The sequence below is a fragment of the Orcinus orca genome, chromosome 15, assembly GCF_937001465.1.
Source record: "Orcinus orca chromosome 15, mOrcOrc1.1, whole genome shotgun sequence".
Lineage (NCBI taxonomy): Eukaryota > Metazoa > Chordata > Mammalia > Artiodactyla > Delphinidae > Orcinus > Orcinus orca.
The window spans coordinates 63,744,370-63,761,692 of record NC_064573.1 but is presented as its reverse complement, the minus strand read 5'-3'; the positions used below and the strand labels follow the sequence as shown (position 1 = coordinate 63,761,692).

General features: G+C 57.2%; 1 protein-coding gene across 2 annotated transcripts in view; it reads right to left on the bottom strand.

Moving 5' to 3' along the window:
* The window catches only part of PPIL2 (peptidylprolyl isomerase like 2), a 24,484-nt gene extending 7,161 nt beyond the window's left edge, over positions 1-17,323 (bottom strand). For both annotated transcript variants that reach the window (XM_033439632.2, XM_049698483.1), the window contains exons 1-14: positions 17,173-17,323; positions 15,376-15,425; positions 13,731-13,776; positions 11,950-12,012; positions 10,998-11,049; positions 8,341-8,392; positions 4,983-5,074; positions 4,342-4,431; positions 3,432-3,507; positions 2,573-2,733; positions 1,524-1,599; positions 982-1,088; positions 735-824; positions 499-532 (exon numbers count right to left, since the gene is read on the bottom strand). In XM_033439632.2, the coding sequence (XP_033295523.1) occupies positions 499-532; positions 735-824; positions 982-1,088; positions 1,524-1,599; positions 2,573-2,733; positions 3,432-3,507; positions 4,342-4,431; positions 4,983-5,074; positions 8,341-8,392; positions 10,998-11,049; positions 11,950-12,012; positions 13,731-13,776; positions 15,376-15,425; positions 17,173-17,204 (1,021 nt within the window). In that variant the 5' untranslated portion in view covers positions 17,205-17,323. The remainder of the gene's footprint in view (positions 1-498; positions 533-734; positions 825-981; positions 1,089-1,523; positions 1,600-2,572; positions 2,734-3,431; positions 3,508-4,341; positions 4,432-4,982; positions 5,075-8,340; positions 8,393-10,997; positions 11,050-11,949; positions 12,013-13,730; positions 13,777-15,375; positions 15,426-17,172) is intronic.

Below are 17,323 nucleotides of genomic sequence, written 5' to 3'. Positions count from 1 at the left end.
CAGGTCCCAGCTGAGCGCAGCGCTTGGGATGCGGCCCAGCTCAAAAACCCGTGCGCAATCCCTGGGGTCCTCATCACCAACCCCCCCCCCCCCCGCAGGACACCCCCGCAGCCCCAGGGCCCTCAGAGCCCCTGGTTAGGGCCCGGCCCACAGAACAGGGAGTAAAGTGCCAAGGAGACGGGTGGTTCCTGCTCACACCACACAGGGTGAGGGATGAGCTGGCCCAAGCAGCTGGCAGGCTAAGGGGGGCTTTGGAGGGGCAGCGTCCAGGGTGGGGCCCAACCTCCACCCACTGTAGGCCCCCTTGGTCTGTGGACAGAGGGGGTGCCCCTGGAGGCCCAGTGGGAGGTAACGTGCCCCCAACCCTTCATCTGTGGCTGAGGCCTCACAACCACCTTGGAATGAGGAAACAGCACGTGGGGCTATCAGAGTCCCCACGCCCCTGTCCTCAGACTGTGGCGCAGCCAGAGTTCCCAGGGGCCCAGCACGAGCACCTACCTGTGCCTGTGCCCGTGGGGTCACCCCCCTGTATCTGCAGGAAGAACCAGCCAGTGAGAAGCCGTGCCCATGAGCCTCAGCCCCCCTGCCCCCCGTCCCCCAGCTGCTCCTGGTGAGAATGGGGCCCTCCTGGTTCACCCCCGGGAGGCCTGGTGTGGCCAGCTGGCCCCCGGGCACACGTGGGTCACTGCAGGACTCCGCACATGGGCACTGGGAGGCTGGCGCACAGCACTCACCACGAAGTTTCGGATGGACCTGTGGAAGAGGGTGCCATCGTAGTACTGCTTCTTACAAAGCTTGATGAAGTTCTCACAGGTTTTTGGCGTCTACAAAAAAGGCAAGGTGCTCCGCTGAGGCACATGGCGGCCAGGGAAGGGTACCGAGGACCCCCAGGGCCCTTGGGCACTGGAAGGCAGCCCCGACAGTGAGGAAGGACTTGCAAGGCCCAGCAGCCAGGCACTCGCAGGCGGCCACCTCACCCACCAGGTCGCAGTGCAGCTCCAGGTTGAGGTCACCCAAGTTGGTGTGCAGCCGCACGTAGCCCTTCTTCTTCACGAACTGGTAGCGCAGCACGTCCTCATCAATGGCAGCTGCAAGCAAAGGCCTGAGCTGCCTGCCTGCCTGCCCGCGGCCCGGAGCCCCCAGGGGCATCGGGGAGGGTGGGGCAGTGGGGCCTGACGGCCCCTCGATGTAGGGAGGGGAGGGCTGGGGGGAGGGGGGCCCGACCAGCCAAGAACAGGAGAGGAAGGGGGCTTGGGGGCAACGCCAAGGTGGGACTTGGGCTGGAGCCTGAGGTGGGGTGGCCCCAGCATGGGGAGGGCCTCCCATCACCAGGGAGCCCCCTGGACAGCCGCCCCTATCCCAAGCACAAGCCCACTTTCAAAAGGGGCCGTGCCTGGCCACTCCTGAGTTGCCCACGAGCCCACAAAGCCCAGGCGCGACAGAGCAGCGCTGAGAAGGGCATGGACGAGGGCACCCCACCCTTGGCCCCTGTTAACGCTGGTGGTGGAGACAAAGGCCACTACCTGCTTCATGCGTGGTCTCGGGAACCATGGCAGTGGAGGTGAAGGAGGCGCTGACCTTCCCGGTGGAATAGTGGGCCTGCCAAGAAACCACGGTGGCTCCTCAGCCCGAGGCCACCCCGCTGCTCAGGCCCTGCTTGGTGCCTCTCCTCCAGGAAGGTGTCCCTGACCACCACCCACAGGTACCTGCAGGGGTCTACCAAGGGGGACAGGACAGCCCAGCCCACACTGGCCTCTCCCCAAGGGCCCAGGGAGCAGGGGCACAGTGAGCCAGCAGCCCATGGGTCTCAACTGGGCTGAAGGCCTGGCTGCCAAAGCTCTCACGTTAAGTGAAACCCAGAAAAACACACCAGGCAGAGCACCAAGAACTGGAGCTTCTTTTTAAATGTGTTAAGTCCCTACAGGAAAAAATAAGCCTCAATAAACGATTTTTTTCCTTCTAAACAGAAGGACAAAAAAGTTTCTTCCCATGAGAAAGAAATACACCAAAATTCTAAGAACCATCGTGTTAGAGCTGGGATTAGATCATAAACAACAAACCTTCTTCTTTTAGCACGCTTAGTTTTCTGGACAGTTCTTTAGGGGGGCACCTCAGAGGTCCCCCCTCCCAGGGTCCCCCAGCCCCAGCTCACCAGGTCCTGCCTGAATAGAGGAAGGGGGGCTTGACAAGCCAGGGTGCAAATCCTGGTGCCCTCACTGCCAACTGGGGGTCCCAGGACCAACCGTGGGCTGTGTCGGACGAGAAGGTAAGGACGGGTGCCAGGTACCCCCAGTACCACTGGCTCCCTCCCCCCAGCAGCTTGGCACCCCTGAGGTTGCTCTGGGCACCGAGTAACCAGCTTCGCAGGGCAGTGACTCTGCCCATACCCCAGGCAGCTGTGGGGCGAGGAACCACTGAAGCTACCGGGCAGCTGTCCACCTAGCACATCTGCTCCGGGCCGGCCACACCTGTCCGTGGCCCCAGGTTTGCCGGGCCAGCCTCAGTGCAGCCCCATCCCCAGGAGTGCCCCAAGGGGCAAAGAGGGCAGCGGCAAGGCCTGCTGCCTACTCACAGCGTTCAACCTGTCCACCTTTGTCTTCTCGGGGACCTTCATGGTGGCCGCCAGCATCTCGTCCCCTTTGAACTCCTTGTAGAGCTCCTGCAGCGTCTCTCGGGTCTCCGTGTTCGTGTTTTTCAAATAATAAGATGGGTCCTGCTTGGCCTTTTCTTCATCTACAAAACAGCACAGTCGCCCTGAGCAGCCGAGACCCAGCAGCATCCCCAGATGTTGTGACGGGGACAGGAGGCCAGAGCCACTGAGCCCCGGCCGGGAAACGAGTCTGAAGTGACCAGAGCTTCTGTCACAGTCACACCCTCCTGGTCACAACAACCCAGGGAGGACCCAGTGGGGGAAGAAAGAGCGAGGCCACTGCCCTGTCCCCAGACCGGCCCCAGCCCCAGGGGTCACAACCTCGCATCACAGGACCCCTGGCCACGAGAAGTCACCACCCTTCATGGGACCTCCATACCCACCCAGCGGCCGGCACGAATGGCCCATCCCTGTGGTGGGACACAATCTCTGAGGAGAAGGCCCATCCAGGCCCCCGAACACATGGGAAAGAAAGCAGCTCTGAGAGACCTAGAGCCAAGTCCTGACGGTGTGGGGGTGGCAGGGAGATGGCCAGGCCGGGCACCATGGTGATGGCCCGGCTGGCACCGACATGTCTGGCCCCCGATGGCAGGCATGGGCCAGGGTGGTCTGCCAAGCCCAGCACAGAACAATGGAGCGTGGGCTCAGGAAATGCAAGATCTGTGAAAACCTGGGTGAGACTCCCAGACACTCAAGCCCCAGGGAGGTAGGGGCTTCACCCAGGAGCACAGGCTCTTCTACCTAAGTCCCTGGCACCCGGGCCAGCCCTGGCCATACATACCTGGGTCTATTATTTTCATGTTATTCTTAACATGAAAGAAGTTGGAGACATTGAATTTGTCCAAACTGGTGGGGTCCTATGGCAAAAAGAACACATGTGGCAGTGAGCCTGGCACCACAGCCAGACCCATCCTGGGCCGTGTGGCTGCTGGGCAGCAAAGGACGGGTGGACCGGCAGAGGGACCAGGCTGGAGGGGAGAGGCTGGGGGCTGCATGGGCATTGCAGGTCAGCAGGGACTGTGCCCTGTGCAGGGTGACGAGCAGGGGTGGGGCAGGGACAGTGGCACAGATGGCGGCTCAGCCAGCTGCGTCCCCTTCTCCCCGCACACAGCCGAGCACCCTTGGCTGTTAGCGCGGGACGTGGGGTGCCCACCTCCAGGCCTCCTGCAGGCCGCCCCCCTTCAGCCCGGCTGCCAGACTGACCCCACGGTCTGCCCTGGGGACAGCAAGCCCATCACTGGGGAGAGCCATGCACCGGCCTCTGATTAGAACGGGATGAGCCACACAGGAGGATCTAGACACCCTGATTTTCTAGGGCCGGGTTCTCATGAACTCACTCGGGGCTCTGACACCTACAGGCACACCCTACACTCGCCCCTGGGTCCTGAGCACACCAGCCCCAGCCCTCAGGCCTGCAACGGGGCTGCTGGGACATGGAGGTGGCTCTGGGGGCAGAGACGAGGGCCCTGACATGGCAGGGGCGGCCTCAGAGGGGAGCAGTGAGCCCCGGACTGAGCAGGCTGCCTGTGTGGAGGCCCAGGGTGACTGAGGGCAGGGAGGGTGGGAGGGGCTCTGCCAACGGCCGGGACAGCTGGGAGCTACACAGGCAGGGGGCTGCGAGACCACTGAGGCAGGAGGAGCCAAGGTCCTGGGCGGGTGGTCCCTGGGCAGGCAGGGAAGGGGACACCCACCTGTAGGGTGATGATGTCCTGCCGGGAGAAGGGCTCGTCGGTCAGCAGGTCTCGGAAGTTCTTGGCCTTGATGTTTAGCTGCTCCACCGCCTAAAGCCAGGAGAAAGTCCGCTGTCACGTTGCCTGCCCCCCGACCTGGCAGCCCAGAGCCCACCCAGAGGTAGGGGAAGGACCAAGTAGGGGGGACAAGTATGTGCCACCAAGGGGCGGGGCTTCCTGCGCCCCAGACAGGTTGCTGTTGTCACACATCTGTCTCCCAATGAGCCACCCGAATCCATGACCCCAGAGCCCCGCGGGGCCAACCTCCATGGATGGGCATGAAAAAGGCTTAGGGAGGGTTTCCCGCATCATGGGGCCACAGCCCTGCCATCTGCACCCAGCCCAAAGCAGGCCCAGAGCAGGACGGGTGTGGAAATCGGGACCCCCCCCCCACAACATGTGATCCCCTGGGGCGGCACTAGGAACTGAGGTCCCTCCAAGGTCTTTGCCGATGCCTGTGGGGGGCACCAGGGAACAAGGACCTGCTCAGTGGGCAGAACTGCCCCGGTCCAGTCTGGAGGACACGAGCAGGCCCTGCCATCTCCTGGATGCGCCGGTGGCTCTCACCCCATGAGCCGGCCTGGGGCTCCCCAAGGACCCACCTCGTGGGCGTAGACGTTGCCAGTGGTCCTGATGGCCACGATGTGGCTGTTGTTGGTGAAGACGGTGAACAGCACAGGGCAGTGGTACTTCCCTGGAGAGGAGGCACACACCCAAGGTCAGAGAGCCAAGGTCAGAGAGCCAAGGTCAGAGAGCGGGAGAGGCGGAATCCTGCGTCAGCACAACTAGGGCGACCCGAGGGACAGCCCACAGCTCAAGCTCCTCCTCCAAGAGCATGAATTCCCATTCATCCCGCAAGACCCAACCCCTGCAGGGTCTTCCTCAGCAAAGTCGGCCTTGTCAGCCCCCAGCCCACCTGGCCTCCCTCTCCACCTCGGGCATCCGTCACCCTTGCCCACCCACCAGTAGCCCATCCTTCAGACCCTGCCTCGTCCCCGTACCTCCTGCGTCCCTCGCCTGGGTTACTGCAACCAGCCCCGGCTGCCCTCCGTGCCCTGCCCCACCCCACCAACACCCGCCCACAGCCAGGGAGCCTGTTCAAGTCCCAGCAAGAACACTGCAGAAAGGGGAACACTTAGAGATGAAAGACCTTGAGTTGTATGGACTCTAAAAATCCTGATTTCAAAACTACAAAAAATAATTATGAGAGCATTCTGGAAACTTGACCACTGGCTGGACAGTCAATGATACTACGGCATTCCTACTAACTTTTTAGATGTGACAACGGTATTGTGGTTATTATTTCTTAAATCTTTAGCTTTTAGAGATGCACACGGAAGTACTTAAGCACAAGATAGTATGATGTCAAGGATCTGCTTAAAATCACCTGAGTAGGTGCAGAATGCGAGCATAAGTAAAATCAGACACGTTGACAATGGATGGGAGCTGAAGCTGGGGATGGATATGGGGGAGTCACACAGTAATTCTACTTTCTTTTTTTTTGGCCACACCACGGGATCCTAGTTCCCAGACCAGAGATCAAACCTGGGCCCCCCACAGTGGAAGTGCAGAGTCCCAACCACTGGACTGCCAGGGAAGTCCTGAATTCTCTCTACTTTCACATCCCTGAAAATGTCAACTTGGGACTTCCCTGGTGGCACAGTGGTTAAGAATCCGCCTGCCAATGCAGGGGACACAGGTTCGCACTCTGGTCCAGGAAGATCCCACATGCCGTGAAGCAACTAAGCCCGTGTGCCACAACTAGTGAGCCTGTGCTCTAGAGCCTGTGAGCCACAACTACTGAGCCCACATGCCGCAACTACTGAAGCCCACACACCTAGAGCCCATGCTCTGCAACAGGAGAAGCCACCGCAATGAGAAGCACGCCCACCGCAATGAAGAGTAGCCCCTGCTTGCTGCAACTAGAGAAAGCCCACATGCAGCAATGAAGACCCAATGCAGCCAAGAATAAATTAATTAACAAAAAAAAATAGAAAATAAATGATGCTGTCTTTAAAAAAAAAAAAGAGGACTTCCCTGGTGGCACAGTGGTTAAGAATCTACCTGCCAATGCAGGGGACATGGGTTCAATCCCTGGTCTAGGAAGATCCCACATGCCACGGAGCAACTAAGCCCGTGTGCCACAACTGCTGAGCCTGCGCTCTAGAGCCCGCAAGCCACAACTACTAATCCTGCATGCCACAACTACTGAAGCCCACACGCCTAGAGCCCATGTTCTGCAACAAGAAAAGCCTGAACACTGCAACGAAGAGCGGCCCCTGCTCGCCGCAACTAGAGAAAGCCCACGTGCAGCAACGAAGACCCAACGCAGCCAAAAATAAATTAATTAAAAAAAAAAATTTTAATTAAAAGACAAAACAAAGCCAAAAAAAGGCAATCTCTAGATCAAAGTTAGTAAATTTTTTTTTTTAGTAAAAATTTTAAAAAAGGCAAAGTTAGGTCAGATCTTTCTTGCTGTAATCTCTGAGTTCTCCCATGGCCACCCGAGCCCCACATGACTGCTCTGCACCCCATCCCACCTGACTCTGGACCACAGACCCTGCTTCCCGCTCCGCTCACCCTGATGCAGCAACACTGGACTCCTGGCTGTGCCTCGGGGCCTTTGCACAGGCTGAGCCCGTTGCCTGGAATGGTCTCTCCACATCCCCACAGGGCTCCCCTCCCCTGCCCTTCCTCCCCCTCCCCCCAGATTTATACTCAAACCCTGTCAGCGAGTCGTCCTGTGACCCTCTCTCACCCTGCTTTACCTCTGACCTGTTACATGCAGCACCTGACGCACTACAGTGATCTCATTTCCAATTTCCTCCCTCCCTTTTGTTCCGGGAGAGATCCGGCCTGTCTTGGTCTTCACACACAGCAGGCGCTCAGTAAACACTTGTGAAGGAGACACACCGAGGGCCTCCCCGAATCACCCGCTCTCAGAGCAGGGAGCCACATGGCACCCAGGGACCATCCATGGGGTGCTGTGCTCCTGGTCACCAAGGCCCGCTTGCTCGTTCACTGCCATCTGGCACCTGCTGGGAGCCAGGCCAGCCTCAGCTGCTCCAGCATCTCCCGGAACACACCCGCCCAGTGAGCCCCGACACCGACCTCAACCACAGCACCCGCACGCGCCCAGGGCACGGCGCCAGGCCCACAGAGAACCGAGAACAAGGTGGGTGTCCACGGAGGTCGCCTTGGCGCAGGCGTCTGGCCAATGAGAACAATGGAGGGTGTGGAGGAGTGCAGAGCAGGACCCCAGGCCTGGACTGGGGCTTTATGACCAGTGCCAAGTGGAAACCAGCCCAAGAGCCACCTGGCAAATCCGTCAGACCCCCCACACCCACTGCCCGGCCGCCTGCCCTGGGCCGCAGCCTGAGCAGCTTGTCTCCAGCGATGACTGGACCAGAGCCACAGCCAGGCAGGGCCTGTCTCCCGTGGGGCCCAGCTGGACCCATAAAGGCCACCGGAGGCCCACACGGCCCAAGTGCCCTTGTGGGAAGAAGTGCCCCAAGCCGGAGGTTTCACCCCCACCCCAGCTTTAAACTATCTGGACCTGGGCTTCCCTGGTGGCGCAGTGGTTGAGAGTCCGCCTGCCGATGCAGGGGACACGGGTTCGTGCCCCGGTCCGGGAAGATCCCACGTGCCGCGGAGCAGCTGGGCCCGTGAGCCATGGCCGCTGAGCCTACGCGTCCGGAGCCTACGCGTCGGGAGCCTACGCGTTGGGAGCCTACGCGTCGGGAGCCTGTGCTCCACAACAGGAGAGGCCACAACAGTGAGAGGCCCGCATACCGCAAAAAAAAAACAACAACTATCTGGACCTTTAAGAAAAAATTATTAGCCTTTGAGAAATCAAAAGCAAGCCTCCAGCCTGATCAGAAAGGAACAAAAACTTGGTGAGAGGCGGGGGCCTCGGGTCCTGCGGGCCAATCCTAAAACTGACTGTAAAGAATTACTCACCTTCACTGTTCTTTGCAAAGTTCAGCTTGATCAGGGACCTCCCGTCCAGTTTCTGAAAAAAGCGTAATTAATAATAACAAGTAACTCACATGAAAAAGGGCAGAGGCATCTGAACAAACTTTTTGGCCAAATCAATATCTCCTCAGCTGGGCAGTAGGGACCCAGGCATTTGCCCTGCTGTTCTGCTGTGTGACGACCCAAGAAACACCAGGCACTACAACGTGGGGGAAGAGGAGTCAATACACGCAAATGCCAAGAGGGGATGGGACGGGATCCTTTCTCAAAACTTCTGGACTTCGTCTGCGGCTCACCTCTTCTCCAGGAACCTGGACAATAAAGCAAAGTCCAGCAGCTGGAGGAAAGCTGCCCAGTGGGGAGGCCTCTGTCAGAGGAAGCGAGGGGGCAGCAGGGAGACCCTGGATGGGGAGGCACAGGCCCTGCAGCAACCAAGGGCCAGCTCCAAGGGCCACGCGGAAGAGACGCCGGGCATCCTTCCGCCAGGGCCGAACCCAGTTCTGCCCCACGTCCTCCCTCCCCTGGCACAGTCCCTGCACCCAGCCCAGTGCCCACTCCCTGAGTCACCTCGGCCCTGCCTTCGTTAGCCAACCACCCCCACACACACACCTATGGACAGATGGTGGGTGCCCGCCCCAGGCACAGCCAACCCAGGGAGACCCACACGCAGCACCCTCCTCCCGGGGTCCCAGGAGGCGACAGGAGCTCACAGCAGCTGACACCACAGGGACGGTCCTCAGGGCCGCGGCGACTCTGGGCACAGGCCAGGAGGGGCATGGGCCCCACTTGAGGACGCACCACAGACTCCCTGACAGGACACCCGCAGCAGAGGTGATGGCTGGGGGCAGGCGATTGGCATGCTGTGGGGCTGGGGAGCACCCGGGGAGCGGCTGGCCACAGTAACCGAGGAGACCGAGGACAGGGGGGCCAGAGGTGGATCAGGAAACACGGGGGGCTGGGGGGCGATGGCAAAGCGCAGCCCCCACCGACAGAGGAGCGAGCCCCAGCCTCGACACAGCCGCAGCCTGATCCCAGGGGAGGCGGTGCATCCCGAAAACAAGGCTACCGCCCAGGGCCCCAGAGTACACATCCACCTCCAGAACACAGGTAACAAGCGCACAGCTGAGCAAAGACTGAACCCACGACACTTCACACGTCCGAGGCTGGTGACCAGGACCCTGCTCACACCCCTCTTCCACCTCCCTCCCTCCCCCTAGCCTCACCGCACCCGGGTCCTCTTGGGCCTCCCCAAAGACGATGACAATGACAGCCTCCACTCTCCACAGGGCCCCCAGGGTCTGTCACAGAGCTGACCAGGCCTCATCCCGGCAGACAGGGCTCTGACTACCACCCAGCCCAGCTCCCAGCTCCGCAGTGCCAGTCACCACACTGCCCGCCACTCCCCCAACGCAGGCTGGACTTCTATCAGGCTGACACCCTGGGGGAGCCAACCTGGCTTCCAGGGTCTGCAGAAGGCCCTGCCCTCCCTGCTCGCCCACCTCTAGCCCCTGCACTGCACCTCCTCAGCCTGCACCCTAGCCCAGGCTCACCCAGCACCTCTTGCCCAGAAAGTACACGGCCCCTGCTGCCTCCCTGCTTCCACCCTCACTTCCCGGAGGGCTGGTCCCGACACAGCAGCCAGAGCCAGGCTTCCAAACAGGCCAGATCACAGCTCGCTACGGCTTAACCCATCTGGCCTCCAGCCCATCCAGAACGAAGCCAGGCTCCCTCCAGGGATGGCAAGACCCCCCCGATGTAACTCAGACTATCTGCCACCATCTCCCCTCGTCCCCAGGTCACAGCTTCCATAGCACTGCTCCACAGACGTCCCCAGGTCCCCCATCCTCCTCTGGTGAGCATCCCGTCCCACTCTGCTCACAGCGCCAGGCCCCATGCTGCACCCCTTTCTAAGGCTAACCCCTTTCTGTGAGTGAATGGGTGCAACCGAATAAATGTGGCAGAGGGAAGGCAAGCTGAGAAGTGAACAGAGAGCAGCAGGAGGAACGGAAAGTGGGCGCCCTGGGGCTTTACAACAAGGCATGCGGAGGGGCGGGGGTGTCCAGCAGGGAAGTATGCTGGAACTCGACTCCAGATTCTCTCCTGCACCTGTACGTGTGACACATCAACAGCTGCTTAACCTAACTCTCCACAGAGTACACGTCACAGAACGCTGGTGCCCACAAGTTACATCACCCAAAGAGACAGGTGACTCCTAGAGCTGCCGAGGGTCTAGGACACGCATCTCCCCTGACACGCCGCTGATGAGAGTTTGGAACAGTGCGACTCCTCCAGGGGGCAACTTGCCAGGAGCTACCAAGCCGAAAACGCAGCCCCCAGCGTCCAGCAGTCCCAGGGGTACACCACATGTGTGACCACCATCTGCAACAGCAGAACTCCAAATGCCCCCCCGAACTGTGCCACCACAGGAGGGCGCACGGACGCACTGACACCTCGGGGGTGGAAGCAAGGGGCAGTGGGGTCACCAATCAACTGCGTCCATGACCGAGGTAAGACAGATGCCTGCACATGTGCACACAAGTGGGGAACACTCCAGAAAGGACCGGTGTGGGTCCTCCACCACGTTCCTGTACCTGACACCTGGTGTTCACCGGCATCACCAAAGCTCCTGCACAGCCACCTACCTCTCCGTTGCTGGGGTTGGTCCCATACTTCTTAAGCCAAGGGACAATGTTCCTGAAGGGAAGAGGACAGTGCGCGTCAGCGGGAGGGCGGGTGCAGCCTGGCGACAGGGCCACAGTGCAGGGCATCTGCCTCCAGGGGGAGCTGGGAAGGGGCTACACTCCACTTCACTTTTTGCCTCATCAGAGGAAACGGGGGAATATTTCTGGCTACATGGGCTTCAAAGTATGTTCAGGGTTTCTACTCTAGTTATGCATAAACATGGATAAATGACATTAACAGAAAAAGACATACATACAATGAGATACTGGGCCAGAATCAAAAATCACACTTCCAGAGAATTCTGATTGACATAGGAGAAAAAAGCTCTCATCTGAGTGAAAAATGGATCCTGAACTATCTTCTACAGTATGATCTCAAACAGGTTACCACAAATACACTCCCAGAAGAAGAGCACTACAGATATTGACAGTGCTTTCCCTGGACAATGCAATTATGGCCAATTTTCCCTTTTCCTTTTAAGTATTTTGCAAATCTTCTAAACTGAATCTGAACTATGAGACAATTACAGAAGCTGGCTTACATTGGGACATAAAACTGAGCATAAAGCTTCAAAGGGAAGGACTAGGAAATTATGCGCCTCAACTATGGCTCTGCCTTCATGAAGTGAAAGCTACTCCACTCATTAACACTCTAACAGGTACAGGGTGCGAATTAGAGCACTAGGGACCCCCACACGGGGAGAGGCCAACGCCCCTCCAGGCAGAGGTCACAGCAGCACTGCCACCCCATGCCTGAGGCCCATCCAGGGCTCCCAAGGCTGCTGGGACCTCGGTGTGTCCAGGCTCAGCACTGCCTGGAGCCCAAACACTCCAGCTGGCCCCACAGCCCCTTCCTGAGTGGGTGTCAACAATCTCACCACATCTGTTAGTCAGAAGTCAAGGGAAAACTCACAGCAAGTCAAAGACGACGCCTTCGGGGGTGCAGACCGGGTAGACAAAGGGCTGTAGAGAGAGACTGAGGAAGGACAGGGTCACTGCTGAGCACTGCCCCCTCCCATCGCAGGAGACTCTGGGGGCGCGGGGTTACCATGGTCTGGAGGAGCCCTGCCTGCTCCTGGCTGCACAGCAGGCTCCGTTCCCGCCATGTTTCCAAGGAGTGGGTAAGTGACTCAGACAAGACCTGACGCCCGGGAGCCCTGGGTAAGTTCCAGTGCAGGGATATGGGTGTCGAAGGCCACTTCCTGCCTCGTGGAGGGTCTGCTTAGGAAAAGCAGAGCCCACAGGTGGAGGAGGATGGTATCCAGTGGACTTCCTTGAGCCAATAACCTTTTCTTCTGGCATGGGGTCTCCATCACTAGTCATCAAGAGCCCTGGCTGACCTGGCTTGTTTGTATATCAGTCACCTATGAGTTCGGTCAGCACAGGTCAGGCACCAGGACCTGGACAGCCTGGCAGCATTGGGGTCACCTCCCCGAATGCTGCCCCAGGGAGCCCTTGTGGAGAATCCTCACCACCGCTCCCTCTGGCCCAACCTTCTACTCTAACCCAGTAGTACTGCTGGGGACTGACCAGAGCAGGACCCAACAACAAGGCAAGCTCCAAACAGCAAGACAGTGAACATGCATCTTCTCCTAACAGGGCCTGAAGGGCATATTCTCAAAGCACGTATTACCCAGAACCCAAGGTAGTTACAAAATGGGCGAGACACAGAGCAGAGACCTCTTGGAAGAACTGGGAACCAAAGATTTCCATCGAACCAATTTACAAGACTACATTTCCAGGAGGCTGATGACAAAACTGGTGGCGGTGGTGAGAAATGCAGCTGATGATGTCTGGGCCTCACTTGTTCATACTTCCTGAGCCAAGCGAAACAGGTGAAGCCCTCACTCACCATGTGGGGAGCCTCCTGGAAGCCCTGGGCAGATTCAGCGGCTGCACCCCCAGCCTCCCCTGCCCCCTCACTGCCCTGTGGTATCGGCTGACCTGCCTCACCACAGTTGTGGGATCACCAGGAGAGCTTGGTCAGCTCTCAAGGCTCACCCTGACCTATGGTATCAGAACTTTGGTTGGAGGGAGAGGAGGGCAAGATGGGGAGAATGCTGTGTAGACACGTGTGTCCAGGACAGAGCTGACCACTGCTCAAACCTGGGGAAACTCAAGCCCATGGGGACCACCAGACCTGCCCACTCCCCCAAGCCACAATGTGTTGGGGTTCATTAGTCTAACAAGGGTGGGAAGAGACATCCAAGTGGCTGTGCAGCTGGGTCCCTCCCTGCCCCCACAGTGACCTGCATTCTCAGGGAAGGGGGAGGGGCCACAGTACCAGGACTCTCTGGGCTGCTGTTACTACTCAGACTCTGGACCAAAAGGAAAGCATGAAAGCCCTGGGCTCAGAGTCAGACCACTTCCTAGATGGGATACCTGGGAGAGGGAGCTCACTCTTCGAAGCACTGATTCTCTCAACTATAAGGCAGGCTTGATGACAGAGCCTACCTGCCTCTGTAGGTAAGAACAAGGTTAAAAGACAATGCACATAAATGGAGACACAGAACAAGCAGAAAACCATCATCATTTCTTTCCATTGCTGGGTCCCTTCTTCCAGTCCACAGAAGATCTGGGTGGGAGAACGCAGACAGAAGCTACACCTGCATCTCCAGGGATCAGATTCACTGTCAAACAGTTGAGTACCCGAGAACAATCACGAGGGAAAGGTTAAACTCTCCAAACTCTTACCTGCAGTGGTCAAAAGGTAGACGACGAAAATCTGTTTGTGCGATATCTGTGTAAAATGAAAATAAAGGACAGAAAACTTACTCTGTAAAAAATTTCACATATGTGCTCTATCAACAAGTCAACTACGTTTTAAGAAAAAGTGCATGTAAGTCACGGGGATGAAACGCATGGCATGGGGACTGTAGTCAATGATATCTTAAAAATTGTGTGGGGGGCTTCCCTGGTGGCTCAGTGGTTAAGAATCTACCTACCAATGCAGGGGAAACGGTTTGAGGCCTTGTCCAGGAAGATCCCACATGCCGCGGAGCAATGAAGCCCTTGCATCACAACGACTGAGCCTGCGCTCTACAGCCCGCGAGCCACAATTACTGAGCCCGTGTGCCACAACTACTGAAGCCCGTGCGCCTAGAGTCCATGCTCCTCAACAACAGAAGCCACTGCAATGAGAAGCCCACGCACTGAAACAAAGAATAGCCCCTGCTCGCCGCAACTAGAAAAAGCCCACGTGCAGCAACGAAGACCCAACACAGTCAAAAATAAATAAAATAAATAAATTTTAATAAATAAATAATAATAATAATTGTGTGTAATGACAGACGGTAACTAGACCTATTTTGGGTTTTGTTTTGCAATGCACAGAAATATCAGACCACTGCATTGTGCACCTGGAAGTCACTCAGTGTTACAGGTCAACAATACATCGATAAAAAAATAAAAATCTGTTAAGATTAAAAAAAAAAAGAAAAAAACAAAAGAAAACGCTGATGTAAATTACCCAGTGCAAAAATTGCTGTGTACTAATACCTTTCTCTAGACAGAACCAAAACGTGGGGTACATCAAGAAAGAGCTTAGAGGAAAAAGTACATACCGCAGGTGGGTTTCTGCCACAACCCTAACTAACACCCCTGCTGTGGGGCTCCCTCTTGGCTTTGCTTTCCAAGAGGCTGGGCCAGTTTTGCTTCCACCAGTGACCATGACAGTGCTCTTTTGACTGCAGCCTTGATAGCTTTAGGTATCATTGCTCTTTGCATTCTTTTTTTTTTTAATTTATTTATTTTTGGCTGCATTGGGTCTTTGTTGCTGCACGCGGGCTTTCTCTAGTTGCAGTGAGCAGGGGCTACTCTTTGTTGCAGTAAGCAGGCTTCTCATAGCGGTGGCTTGTCTTTGTTGCAGAGCACAGGCTCTAGGCACGTGGGCTTCAACAGTTGTGACATGTGGGGGCTCAGCAGTTGCGGCTCGTGGGCTCTAGAGCACAGGCTCAGTAGTTGTGGCACACAGGCTTAGTTGCTCCACGGCATGTGGGATCTTCCTGGACCAGGGCTCGAACCCATGTCCCTTGCATTGGCAGGCGGATTCTTAACCACTGCGCCACCAAGGAAGTCCCCGTTCTTTGTATTCTTTATTAACTTGACAGAGAAAATATTATTGTAACCTATGTTAAAAAAAATCACCAATATTAAACATTTTCTCCTATGTTTAGTGTATTTCCTCTTTTGTGAACTGTGTCCTCAACCCATTTGTCTACTATAGTTTCCATGTTCTTATTAACTGTTCATTTTTACACTTACTGCATTGTGAAGACATCATTCCTTAATTATACCCACACACACACACCAAAAGGAACAGAAGGATTTCATGCCTTACCTGGTTTCTTGCCACCATAGAAGTGAGTGTATTCAGCACAGGTAATGTACCTGGAGAGAGAGATAATCTTACTACCACCTCTTTATAAAAAGAATAGTCTCTGGAAGTAAGAAGTTGATAACCGAAATCATTTCACTCATTTGGAAAATGCTTTTTTAACACGTACTATGTGTCAGGCACATAGTGAAAAAACAAGAGAACAAGGGGATACACAAAGTACTAAGCAAACCCAAACGGTCCTGCTCCAAAGGGCAGGGTTAACAATGAGAAGCAGCTGGCCACACGAAGACCTGGGGAGAGAGCTTTCCGGGGCAGAGGGACCAAGCCGACTAATCACGTATAAAAGCCCTGAGGCAAGGGCTTCCCTGGTGGCGCAGTGGTTGAGAGTCCGCCTGCCGATGCAGGGGACACGGGTTCGTGCCCCGGTCCGGGGGGATCCCACATGCCGCGGAGCGGCTGGGCCCGTGGGCCACGGCCGCTGAGCCTGCGCTTCCGGAGCCTGTGCTCCGCAACGGGAGGGGCCGCAGCAGTGAGAGGCCCGCGTACCGCAAAAAAAAAAAAAACAAAAACCCTGAGGCAAGAAAAGCTAGTGTGTTCCCAAAGAAGGGCAAAGCCACTGAAAAAGAGTGCACATGGGGGCACGGGGCCACTGATCATGGAAACGCAGGTGGTGGTCGTATCACAAAGGGCCTCAGGGGCCGTGGGAGGACTCTGGATTTGCTTCAGGCGGGATGAAAGGACCCTGATCCAGCATAAGTCCTCAAAGCATGACTCTGGCTACTGTGTGCAGAGAGTCAAGCAATAGGCAGCAGAAAACCAATCTGAGGGCGACTACAAAGGTTCAAGAAGGAGCTGGCATCAACTTCACCTGTGGGAGGACTGGTGGACGAGTGCGAAGCGGTCAATTCCTGGAAGAGCCAGCAGGACGTACTGATGGACAGGAGGCAGAGGGAGCTAAGGGAAACTCCCAGGCTTCTGACCCCCAGCGAGGAGAGAGCGGTGTGACCACTGAGATGGGAAAATGGGGGAGGAACAGGCTCAAGTGCTGAAAATCAAGAGTTGCTTCCCCGTGGGGCACACTGAATTCGAGAAGCCCATCGGATCTCCAAGTGGAGGTGTCCTAAGCAAGACTGGAGAGATCCCACCGGGCAGGATGTAAATAGAGAGGAAGCCTGGGGGAGGAGACTTAGGAGGTCCGGAACGGGGGGAGGAGGATCCAGCAGAAGAGACCAACAAAGAAAGACCCCTGAGGTAGCCTGAAAACAAAGAGTGTGGTGTCCCAGGCACCGTACAAGGGCTTCAGAGGGAGAGAGGCGGTCAGCCGCGTCCTACGCTGCTGAGAAGCCCAACAAAACGAGGACTGAGAACTGACTGACCCCCGGATGGAGTCGCACGGAAGTTACAGGATCACGACAAGAGCAGTGCAGCGGGCAGAGCCCGACTGGAGTGGTTTCAAAGGGAAAGCAGAAAACAGCCGATCGACACAGATGTTCCTCTTCTTGTCATAAAAAAAATCAAAGAAACTCGGTGGCAGCTGGTGGTGCCAGGTAGGTTTGTTTTAATTGGAAGGTGCTGTAGCCCGTGAGCAGGCTGGGGAGCGAGAACCGCGCCCGGGGAAAGCCGGCGGGGTCAGAGCTGGCGAGCGGAGGGGCCGAGGGGACAGGACCCCGAGAGACCCGCGCCTGAGGGAGCCGGCCCGCCGGGGGACGGCGGAGGCTCCCGGGGAAGTGACGTCGAGAGGGACTCGGCACGGCGCAGAGTGCGGACAGGCCCGCTCCCGGCGGCGGCTCAACTTACATCTTGTCCTTCTGGTGCTGTCGCTTCCCCATGGCGGCGGCGGCGGCAGCGGCGGCGGCGGCGGCAGGACCAGCGAGCGAGGGAAAACAACGGCACACAACTCACACCGCGCCCTCTCGGCCGAGCTCCGTAACTACTTCCGGGTATCTCG